Raw genomic sequence first — 12561 nt, 5'->3', positions numbered from 1 at the left:
CTGGCAGCAGCTAATACCACAGACATGGTCATATCATTAAATTTTTAAATTTAATGCTGCAATTAACTTGTAGGATATTGAATCCATGGCAGCAGAAGACATCACATTAAGAGTTATTTATGAATACAAACTCTGCCTCCAAAGCTTGACAGAGAAAACGGTGACTTGGAAAGAGCCACTCTCTCCACATCCTGTGACGCTGAAGAATTTTAACCTTGTGAGCTTCATTTAAGCAGGAAAAAGACTCATGTAACAAATACATTAATCTTCTTGCTTCTCTAGTCTTTTACTACAGGTCCTTTTTTGCTTACAGTGTGAAATTGCATCATGTTAATCGACAGCATGCAGCAAAACATGTGGTCTGACTGTGGTAAAAATCTGAGCTAGCAAAAATAGCTGGCTGATACAATGAGAAGCAGGACAGTCTCTGGCTATTATGATACATGTTCAACAATTGTTCTAATGAAAGCTAGAGAGAAAAATTTGGTGGCTTTGGTTTTTATTTCTTCCCCTCTAGGATCTTCCAGTTCACACAAAATAAAACATCACTGTTCAGTTGACCACAGTATTTCATAGGGCTAAAACATTTGTTCTATGATTTTAACACTTTAGAATTAACAGTTTAGAATTATATCTGCAGATGACTATTTGTGCAATGCATCTATCTTACACAGTCCTGGTCAACCAAGCGCTGCCTTCTTTGGTAAGTGCTCATTTAACAAGCTTTACTTGTAGCTAGTTCTTTCCAGGATAATACAAAAACCTGGTTCAATATATTTTTAAAAGTGGGATGTTAAGAGTGCTCTAGACTTCTTTTTACCTGTAAAATACTTAGTGGGATTTTCATTTATCCCCAGTCTTTTGCAAGAGCTTTTCATTTATCCCCAATCTTTCACAAGAGCTTTTCATTTATCCCCAATCTTTCACAAGAGCTTTTCATTTATCCCCAATCTTTCACACAAGCTTTTTTTTTTTTCCTTTTTTTTTTTCCTTTTTTTTTCCTTTTTTTTTTTTTAAGTATCACAGGCTGCTGTGTTAGACTGAATCTGTCAAAGTTGCTAATATGGAAGTTAGCAACAAAAATTGAAAATGAGATTGTATCTCAACTACTTGTAAAATTTTCTTACCATCACAATAAGGAAGTATCCCTCAGTAGGGTATAATATTTGGCTGCAGCTATTTGAGCAATCTGAAGGAAGTACTTAATTTTTAACTCTGCAGGGAAGCTTGAAAGTGGCTCGATTTATTTTTTAGTTCTTTCATTCACATGAAGAAGCAACACATTTAAAAAATGTTTATTCAGCTTCAGATACCTCTTCTAAAGATAGCTGTGGTATATTCGATATACATCTTCCCTCATTCCTTCAAATACACTTAAGCTTTGAGGTAATTTAGGACAAAATATAAGAACACTTTTAAAAAATAAAAGCAAGAGATCAGTAAAAAAATTTTAGGCAGGATAAATAGAAAAATATGCTGTCTTCCTTTCACTACAAATAGTTTCAGCATAATGCACTTCAAAAAGCAAAATAATCAAGTCACTAAGTCCAAAATTAAGTGGATTTCTCAAGCAAAACTGACTTAAGCAAGCATTTCACCTGAGTTTACATTTCAGGGATTGGGCCCATAGCAATAGAGAAGACAAAGCATCCAGAGGGAGATTGTCCCATGTCATTCTACCCCTTACTTAGAGGGGGACAGGAAGGAATGGGATGAAAAAAAATGTCTTAAAAAAAAAATATCAAACCTTGTCTTGCTGGCTCCATGTGGGCAAAAGATGGTTACTACTCTTTATAGCAGCATCTCCATTCATGCCTTTTGGCCCGTACTGACTCTGCCAATATTATTTTATCTGCACAATGGAACGTATATCCAGGGAGATTTTGGGAAATGTCAGCAATGGTGTCCTGCTGTCTCAGAGGGACCTTTCAGTTTCAGGAGTGTATTCCAGAAATCCAAGGCACTTGCTGGGAAGGCCTGCGATGAAACCTGTGAGTTTAGAAGATGGTCCTCTGCCCATTGAATGATAAGGGTATGCCACACTTTCTCTGTGAGACAATTCCAAAGGAATTCTGATTTAAAATGTGGCATCTTCTGGCACACATGAAGATTATTCCTTTGGAAAGCATGATTTCACCCTCTCATTTATACGCTACATTGGAAGACTGGAATACTCTAAGTAAGATATTTTTACAGTTGTAAAGATATGTTTTGGGAATGACATAGGTAACGTAAGTTATAGTACTTTAGGCTGAATGAAAAAAGCTAATCGGAGTCTTCATCATCGAGGTATTCCTCCGCATTACTTAATGTTCGGACTGTACCTGGAAAGAAACAAAACTCTCTCTTAATCCAGGATAAAATCAGAAAAAGCCTCACATTTGCAATGCTTGCAAACCAGCACCTGAGAAACCTGATTCCTCTATCATTTAGAAATGTCAGGGCTACACAGATGGGGCTGTAGGTCTGGATCTCAAGGGTAAGGGCTAAGCCACTCATCACATCTCCTACATATGACATTTAGTCTGTTCATGACCTTCAAGAGCCATCTTCTGGCTCCTTGGAACCTGTACAGCAGAGCTGGAACTCTTTAATTCTATTTTCTGTGTATATTACCTTTAAATCGCAACGGAAAGGACAGCTGAGTTGGTGGAAGAGCCTCTATGGTTTTATTCTGAGTGCCTAGGTAGCTGCCATTATCTGCTTAAAATCGAACGCATTCTATCTATTCTCCCCCCTCCCTCTTTTCTCACCTAGGTTTTTTCCTGAATAAATATTTCTTAGACCTACTTATGAGCTTTTGCTTTTGAAGGATAGTAAGTGGAAAACAGAAGTATTAAAGCATATTCACCAGATGTGCAGCAGTGCCTGGAGAACTACATCTACCTCTGGGACTGTACAAAGAAAAATAGCATGGGCTTTTTGTGATAGATGTTTATTTGTCTACAGATTTTCAAATATATGGGAATAGGAATATGGATTATATATCATGTATATTATATTGTACTAGTGAGAGCCAGGAACCACAAGATGCTAGTCAGTCACACCTTTGCAATAACGTATTAAAACGAAGTATTAGAAATACCAGGTGCAGACATAACAAGACTGATATATCACAGAAGTGATAACCATGTTATCCTATCCTAGAAGAAGAAAAATGAATAAATTTAAAACTGACCTGCTCAACTGTTTTGATAAAAGAAATCTAAGAGGAATTTTTTTTTTTTACTTTTTTTACTTTTTGAGGAGAAGCAGCAGCAAAGGAAGAAAGGAAAGAAAAGACAGAAATTGTAGAGCCCTGTGCTCAAGGGGCCATACTTCAAGAAAGGACAAATCCAATTTCTTCTGTATAACAATTGTTCCCTTGTTCAGGAGCACAAATGACAGAATCTTTTTGCATTTCTATGACAGGATTTTAATAACTTCCATTTCGTAGAATATAATTCAGCAATCATGACATTTGAATATGTGTGTACACACGTAAAACACAAAACTGAACATTTAAGTGGAGGCAAAGTAAGCTTCCTTGGATAAAATAAAGTATTTTATAGACCGACATGAGAGAAGCCATATCTAAACAGGAACAGATTTGAAACTGGGGACAGGAAGACTACTGATATAGGACTGCATCTCTGAAAAAGAACAATTGTTTCACTCACAGACATTGGAAATACTGAAATGTAGACACAGAAGAAAGAAATGAATAAAAGTAACCAAGAAAACACAAAATACAAAAAAAGTATACAGTTCAGTGGTGTCACAGAGATTATAAAAGGCCAAATTAAGACAGAAAAACAAACAAGTAAGCTAATACTGAAATTGCAGTTAGACTGAGAACATCAGCTCTTATATCAAAGTAAACAAGACAATATAGTGTGTGAGAGTACCAGACAGGTGACAGATGAAGTGACTAAGGATGAAAAACCAGTCAGCCATAAAACAAAATTAATTTAGAGGGTGTGAAGCAAATGTACCAGAAATAGAAGATAAGTTACCTAGTATCAGAAAATGAAACATTAATACAATTATTAGGGACATTAGAACAGAGAATACTTCTCTGCTAGGCACCTACAATTGACAGGATAAAGATGAAATAGGTGGTCCTAACAGGGATTAACTTACAACAGAAAAAAATAAGGAAATGGAAGAAATTCTGCCCTTTGTTACAACTCCTTTCTTCAGAGTCAAAACTGATGGAAATAATTTGTCAAGGTTTTCTGCGAAATCCTGATATTACATCTATCAAAAAGCTGGACAGAATTCTGCTGCAACTGCTCCTCTTCGCCTTCTAAAGCTGCAGTCAGCTATTCCACCATTTAATTCCCATAACCACTAACCACCCACAGGTTAGCATTCCCTCTGTTCTCACTAGCCCCGTGACGATACAGTTGCTATACTGCATATACCACTGATACAAGCTGTAACTCTGCCTGTGTTTTTAAGTAATTTCTCATTTCACTTGTAATTCACCTAGGGTTTCCACCCTAACTTCAGCCTCCTGAAACCTGCAGGTAACATTCTTTATGCGATACTGAACAATTCAGTCTTTGTTCAGCTTTTTAAAATAGCCTTGTATCTCTTTAACTATTTTGTACATGGACACTGTGCTATTAGGAGAGATGAATGCAAGTGGGAGGCAGTGAGACTATTTTGATAAATACCTGAAAGCATTCTTTCTTTGTTTCTCTATTACAGACTAACTCAGGGAGACATAGGAATAAGAAATTTTAATAAAATGAACAATAAGAAAATAAAAGAGGAGCGTCTGTTGGGGTTTGTTTGGCTTGGTTTGTTTGGAGGAACAGACAGGCGTAAGGGGGAACATACCACATCGTTTTACTCTCATACCCTGTCTCTTGCGGTATACTTCTTTTAAAGTAGTTTCCATCCTTGCTTTTTGTCTGTCTCTCCACTCTTAAGTGCCTGTCTTCCATTTCCTTCCCTTTCCTTACTACTTCCACATCTTCTGAACTCTTTTGCCTCTTGCTGACACAAGATGGCATTCTGTGTGGAGTCAGCAACAGTGAATATGATAAACCACACATCTCTATCATAGGTCTGCAGAACTAACCCTCTCAAGTGAACCCTTCCAAACACAACTCCTAGACCATGTAGCTCCCCACTGTTTTTTATGTTTATAAACATTTTGATATTTGGTCAAAATATTAAGTGTCCTCTAAAAAGGAAAAAACATATCAGAATAACAAAATCAGAAATACCTGCACTCTGTTTCTTCTTAAGCAGTGAAGCACAAGCTGCATTGGTTGCCATGTCTAAAGCCAGTTTCTTCTCATTGTTCTTCAGATCTGTTCTTGCCCCTTTATAATAGAAAATTTTCATCATGAATCACCATCCCAGCTATTTCTTGAACAATGGTATTATGATACAAGTTTCAGTAGCATGGGTAGAACAGTAAGGGAATCTCATCTGTGGACTGCTCTGAAGCAGACTAAAAAGCTATGGATGCTCTTCCATAAGCTACAGTTGGCTAGGGAACTCGCTGGCTGCTCTCCCTTTCCAGGAAGCAGATGCCATTGCTGTTCTGGGGTTAAGTGCCTAATTTTGTCTGCAAAGCAGGATGAAATTTATCTTGAGCAGGTGAGATGTCTACTTTCCAAACAGCTGCCAGAATTTTCTGCAAGGCTTATAAAGTCAGGCAGGTAAGCTGGCTAAGGACTGTACCTGGGTTATAGGAAAACAGTTAAAAAAATACAGATTAATAAACGTTCGGGAATCTAGTCTGCCACACAGATTGTTGAAACCTTGGTGAAGATCTTTACCCTTTGCCAGCAGCATCTCTACAATATCTGCATAACCTTTCCATGCAGCAGCATGCAAAGCTGTGTCTCCCAATTTGTTCTGTGGAGTTAGAGGGAAAAGCAACAGGATTAAATTACAGCAAAAAAACTTCCAGCTTGTACCAAGGATGAAAAACATCACACCTCTACTGTAAGGGTCTGTTGGTTTAACCTACCTGTTGGTTTAACTCTAGGTTTGCCTGGGTAAACAGAACATCCACTATATCTGCAGAAAACGGGGGGGGGGGGGGGGGGAGGGCGTGGTGTGTAGAAATAAAGAGAATAATTTAGTGGAAACAAAATAGGCTTTTTTACATTCATAGTATAAATTTTGGTTAAGGTTCAATGAAAGAGCGATCCAATCAGCTAATGAAAATCCATAACAGTCAGACTGCATTGACCAAATAACCATTAGTCACAAAGAAATGCGACTGCTTAAAATACCCAAAACAATACAACACTTCTTTTTGGTCTGTCCTTCTTCCCACTCTGCTTCTAACAGTTACACTGATTAAAATGTGTGCTTCAACAGCAACAACAAAACACACAGCATTTGATGGAGCTGAACCTCCCTTCTAGCTTTTAACTTTTCTTCTAAAAAAAATAGAATGACATTAAAAAAGTCCTGGCTTTATTATTTAGTACTGCAATTTTAGCAATCAGTCTAACAAGCAAATCAAGAAAACCAGAGAACAGTCATTTCAAATTAATTCTCTGATACCTTTGTGGCCTCCATGGCATGCCCAGTATAGAGCTGTGTTTCCAGCTTTGTCTAAGCCATTGACCCCAACTCGATTATCCAAACACTCTCTCAACCAGCTTAGGTTGCCTGAAAGACACACATTCAGTTTTGATGATTTATTTTTTTCTTTGAAGATTTAACAGAACCATTAAAGGCATGTAGTTCTCTCTGAAAGGTGTCAGTCCTCCTATGAACTTATGAGGAGAAAAAGCGATTAGCAGCAACACTTATTATTCACAAAACAACCAGTCCAAGTCATACCAAACATCTTTTCTTCCACTCCCAGAAGACCTTTAGATCCCTATGTAGTTAAATGGATGGTACCAAACTCTTCTTCTATGTATACAATCACAGAGTGGCAATTCTACCAGGCTGTAAAGCAGCTCAGCTTCTGAAAGCTGCAAAACTTCCCAGATAACTTGTTCAAGATACCAGACAACCAAAAGAGACAGGACATCTTCACTCTAAATATATTATTATTTCGGCAGAAAACAAACAAATCATCCTTTAGCATTACACAACTAAAACCCAAATCACACTTACCACGTTTGGCAGCTTCATGCAGTGGGTTATCAATAGACTCAGCTTGCTCTGCCACTGAAATGGAACAGAGGGCAAATTCTAACTACATCTGAAACAGAACAGATATTTGACACCTGTGTGGAAATAAAACTTGTATTTATTCTAGAAGAACCAGTAATACATACTTGATTCTACTGTGAAAGGGGATTTGTGAGTGATGGACTAGTTGCTCAACTACGCACTTCAACTTCCTGTGTACAGGAAAGCAATTCAGAGAAGAGCTTGTGAAAACTTCAAAGAACAGCATCAAATTGATCAGCGGTTGCAAGCCATTGGGAATCTGGCAATATTTCATCTCGGTTGTTTCTTCTCTTTCTACACTTGTAAGATTGTTTTGAACAGTTGCATGAGGCTAGGCTTTCAACCTACAGTTTGCTACCTGTAGCTACAAGTGAATTATTTCTGTCTGTGAAGGGTAACTAAGAAAAATCCAGTGTCAACAGGCTTCCCATTTGTTTTACAGACATTTTTTATTTTCCCTGGAACACTTGCAGGAGGTCTGCAAATCAAAACTGCTTAAACAATGAATGTAGTGACAGGCAGATTGAAGTTCTGGCTTCTGTAGACCTTTTCTTCATCTCACAAGCTTTAGGTTTTACTAGAGAGGAGCAGCAGTCAGTTCCTGGTCACTGTGCTGTTGCAACGGCAAAAAGATACTGAACAGTTAGAAGTGGGACCATGGTCTGGAAACTCTTTTTTAAAAACTTCTTTTTTTAGGTGGAAAACTCTGTGACTACTAAGGGTACAGGCAAGTAGGACAGTGTACAATCTGAGATGAGTAGGTTCTCTAAGCCCTTGCACTGTGGCTTGTTACAGGAGGCAGGGAGAACGTGAAAGGGCGTTCCTCAGATCAAGCTGTTACTGTAATCAGATGCAATGCAGGCCAATATGACGTATGTCAGTTACCAGAAATAAAAGTCTCAAGACTGTTGTGGCCTATCCAAATCTTTTCTTACTTTGATGTGTAGTCTTCCCATAATGATTGTAACTGCAAGATTTCACATGCTTATATCTCTAGCTGTGAGTAAAATAAAATGCAAATGCTAGATTCTGATATTTCAGTTTAAAAAAATTTGTGCCAACAGTGAACAGAATCCTAAAGCAGAGTGGGAGAAGCCAGTCCCAGAGCAGACAGCCATTACACAAGCAGAACATGCTAGTCATACTGAGCAACGCTTGTTGTGCACAGCAGAAAGCATTAACACTAGCAATACTGTCTCAAAAGCCTAAAAATAACTTTGTCTTCAGAAATTCTTGTCAGAAGTTCAGTAATAAGTATTTTTAATGTAGATAACACTGATTCTGTCTTCATCAGATTTTCCATTCAGTCTTTTCAAATGTGCTCCTTCAAGCCCAGCAGATGGAGCACTAGACCCCACCAGAGACTCAGTAGTTTCAGGTCTGTCTCCACCTTTTGCAAAAAGGTTGTAGGAGAGTACAGGAGATCAGTGTTCCAATGGTTAAGACTGAACCCAGGCAGTCCTAATGGTGGTAATTAGCAGAAGCAGGCCTTTGGGGATTTTGCACAGTTTGTCTAAATCAGAAGACATGTTCCTGGTACTCTTTGTTCTTGGGATGTGCAGAGGCTTCTGTTCTGCTTACACATGAAATTTTTGCAAATGTGCAGACAGAGACACCACCACCTCACAGCCCTCTGTCCCACCTAAAATGGAAGTTAAACTGTTGCTCAGGTAACTTTTCAGTAAAGCACTCTGGAAACAACTTTTCCAAATGGTCTCAATGGGAACACAAACTGAATTAGTAAATTGTTGGTTTTATTTTAAATATAACACACTTCAACGTTCAAAATAAATTTGAGTGTAGGTAAACATGTGTAAACTATTCTTCTTGTATAGAACGGCGACCACATCTGGCGGATGGGAAGAGTAGATTCAGTCTGGAAGTCACAAACATAAGTGAAATTTGATGCCATGGTCTCAATAACTGCACCACAGGCTTCTATTCATGTATTTCTACCAACTACAAGTCAGCGCAGGGAATCTTAGCATTGCTAACATAATGTCTCCTAGTGAAGAAGGGACAATATGAAGTAACCACAGTCGCCACGTATTAGCAATTTTGACGCAATCTGTCATGTGACACTGCTACTCTGCCTACTTTTCCTGGGAGGACTTGGAAGGGTTGTGCTGTGTTATCTGTACTCACGGCTTTTCAAAGTTATTTTAGTTGAATCTGAAAAAGCAATTTCTATTCAGTCCAAACAGGTATGGGATATTTAATGTGGTGCAATCCCCAAGAAAGCAATGTCTTCTGTGGCTCAATATATTCATTAAAATGCAACAATGGTAAACAAAACAGCCCTGTTTCTTAAGGGGGAGGGGGGAATCAAAGGAGGTATACAGAATTGCTCACAATCTGCTTTAGCTTCCTGTCCATATGCAGGTTTACTTAACAATTCCAGTATTGATTATCTATCTCTGTAAGAAGCCACCCCATGCTGCATCAGACTTCTTGATCTCAGAGCTAAAGGCTGCGGCTGTCCATCCTTAGGTCTACTTAAAAAAAAGGCAGTGCACAGACTGTAGGAATATAGCCAAGATACTGCTAATGAGAAGATCTTGAAAACTGCAATATGTTCACTGAGAGTAACAAGAATACAAGCTTAACAGTTTCTTGTGCTGTCTGTAAAACCATCCTTTAGATCCAAGTGTTCTTCCCCTCAAAACTGAGAACATCTATTGCTGTTACCTGCACAACCAGAAACATGAACACTTGGCAAACTCAAGCTGCCTCTAGGTTATAAAAACCTAAGACAGCCCATCCACTGCTGATGTACAGTGGTGACTAATATTGCAGATGTATTCTGAAATACTCTGGTAGAGGACTGTTAAATGCCAATACTGTCATCAGCTTTTGAAAGTAAGTGTATCAGTTATTTTTATTTAGTGATTTCTTTTGATTGTGAATGGTCTTACCAAACGAAAATATTCTAGACATTACCATAGTTGCTTGGAATTAGTCCAGTTCTCCCTTTGCAAGTTCCTTTCCACCAATTTGTATCACTCTGCAGAGAAAAGTGAAAATATTTTAGAAGGGATATGCTTCATTTCAGAAGTATTCAGTCTGTATGGGATGTCTTAGACTCACCATGTCTGAAATGTAAATGATATCTCCTTCTTCAAAGTACAGTTCATCTGGCTTTAAAAAAAAAAAATTAAAAAAAGGAAGAGTAAATAAAAATCTGAAATTGTGTAAAACAAATACCTGAAGAAAGCAGAGCACATTCAGCTCTTCTTTCAAAAAATAATAACTCAAATTCTCTAGCAAGTAGACAACAGCCTGACAGTCTCTCATACCATGGTTTGACTTGCCTACAGCTAACTTTTTGGATCTGTGACCTTCCTGACAACTAAAGAAAAAGACTATGGCCTTTCCAAGAGAGCACTGTGCAACAAAAGCACTGAAATGTATCTTGTGTTTGTTAACTTCACCCCCTTTTTGGTTGATCCCAGTTAATCAAATCCCTTAGTTCTCAATTATCTTTGCGGCCTTTGGAAGAAAAGAAAACAAATTACTTAGATTGCTGGTCTTAGATTGCATGTAACTGACACTAGAAATAAAGCATACTGCTTTTAAAAAGAACTGGACTTAAAAAAGGAGAGTGATGATTAATCAGGCAGTTTTAGTCACATTAAGAACTGATATCCATCAACGGGCTTTTTCATTGAAAACACAGTACAGTAAGTTTAATAGGCCAACCCTAGCAGAACTGAAGAAATGTTATTATAGACAAGATTAAAACAAAGCTTCTCAAAACCCTAAAACCTAGATGTACTTACCGTTCTGGGCTCAAATGTATACAGGGCCCTGAACACTTTAACCTGCCCTAAAAAAACAAAAAAAAAACCAGTATCAGTATCATGCCTTCTAAACACAGCATACACATACAGCCCTCAAATCCAAATTAATTCCTTTCCTTAACCCTTAAAGCTGCTTGCTGAATGAATTTGTGCTATGCCTCTGCCAATGAAAATCATGATGAAAATACTCAACCCAGCAGCATGGGTTCTGAAGGAAATGGGCCAACTGATCAGCTAAAGGTAATCTGCCTCTTGTGCACACCTAACATGGTCTTCATAGCTCATCATGCAAGTCAACTAAAGTGTTGCCATCGATTTCTGATGCCAAGTGTAGTTTCAGTCATATACACCCCCACACACTCAGACGTGTTGTATATATTTTTATTAATAGTATCATATTTGTCAAATGATACAGAATTAAGGAAAGAAACAAAACAATGACCAACGTCTGCAACATGTTCTCATACTTACTTGTAGTTGTTAGTAATTAGGAAAACAATGCAGTAGCACAGAATCATTGCATTTAAGAAAAATGACAAATAGTCACCAAGTCCTATTTATGGAATGTACAACTGACATGGTGTTCTGTTCAGATGCTTAAAATAAGCTATAGTGTTTACAATTCCACTAAGTGGGCAACGTTTATTTTAATATGGCAGTTTTGAAGAGACTGTCAGCAGCATCCAAGCCAAGAAAAGATAACCTTAATGCAGAGAGGTACAAACTTAATTGCATAAACTGCAAAAGAGGCATCCCTATAAATGTTTTCTGAAAAATTAAATAAACGTACATTTCAAGAGCAGGAAGTATAAGATCAGTACAGAAGAAGAAACGTATCTTACATAATTTTATTAGCTGAACTGCTGAAGTCCACTGAATTCAATGGAAAAATACATTATGCAGACTGTTCTGTATTCTTTACTTTTAAATATCTGAAGTCTTAAATACGTAGGTTTGTTTACTTTTAAATACCTTAAGTATGTAGCTGTATTTCAGGTTCTTACACTATACTTTACATATTTATATCGCTTAACTTGTGATTGAAGCAGTATTTGGTCCATCAGGACAATGCATTACTTAGACCACACCTAGCTTAGGCTGTTTTGTATCTTCAGAGAAACTGATGAACCTACTACCAAAGGTTAGTACTGTACCATAAAGTTTGTGTACACAAAATCTTGTGTAGTATATTATATGGAGACAACTGAGTAATGAGAAAGTAGGCTTCCTTATGTCTCAGGAATAAGCCTTTACCTGTTTTTTGCTAGATGTAGTCTTTGTTACCCCAGTATCTAAAAGCCTACCCACAATAGTGATCTTTTTAGAAAGTTAATTTAAGGGCTTTAGAAATGTCAGTCTAGATGTACATATGCTGACAGGCTTGAGAAAGGAGGATGGTACCCATGGTACCCAACTGTATAAACTGCCACTTTGCAGGATACCCCTTAGTATGGTCTTGGGGTGGCTCTTAAAAGACATTTTCAAATACCTCTGAATATTCCCTAGCAAGAGCCATGCCACAGCATATGTTTATGAAGTGGTATTTACCAAGGCATAATGACTAAGCAAAACATTTCTGTAGTCCTCTGTCCCAGGCTTTTTTGGGGCTAAGTGTATG

The 12561-nt window shown here is 37.8% G+C and overlaps 1 protein-coding gene across 1 annotated transcript in view; it reads right to left on the bottom strand.

The window, feature by feature from the left end:
- Positions 1-261: 261 nt before the first annotated feature.
- The window catches only part of OSTF1 (osteoclast stimulating factor 1), a 21040-nt gene continuing 8740 nt past the window's right edge, over positions 262-12561 (bottom strand). Inside the window, exons 2-10 of the mRNA XM_087741359.1 lie at positions 10923-10969; positions 10231-10281; positions 10084-10147; positions 7084-7137; positions 6520-6627; positions 5975-6024; positions 5781-5859; positions 5220-5318; positions 262-2324 (exon numbers count right to left, since the gene is read on the bottom strand). Of these exons, the coding sequence (XP_087597485.1) occupies positions 2266-2324; positions 5220-5318; positions 5781-5859; positions 5975-6024; positions 6520-6627; positions 7084-7137; positions 10084-10147; positions 10231-10281; positions 10923-10969 (611 nt within the window). The 3' untranslated portion in view covers positions 262-2265. The remainder of the gene's footprint in view (positions 2325-5219; positions 5319-5780; positions 5860-5974; positions 6025-6519; positions 6628-7083; positions 7138-10083; positions 10148-10230; positions 10282-10922; positions 10970-12561) is intronic.

Source organism: Nipponia nippon, unplaced genomic scaffold, assembly GCF_047370975.1.
Source record: "Nipponia nippon isolate SJK-2023a ecotype South Korea unplaced genomic scaffold, ASM4737097v1 scaffold_8, whole genome shotgun sequence".
NCBI classification, from domain to species: Eukaryota; Metazoa; Chordata; class Aves; order Pelecaniformes; family Threskiornithidae; genus Nipponia; species Nipponia nippon.
Note: the sequence above shows the minus strand (reverse complement) of the source record. Positions and strands in the feature narration are given on the sequence as shown.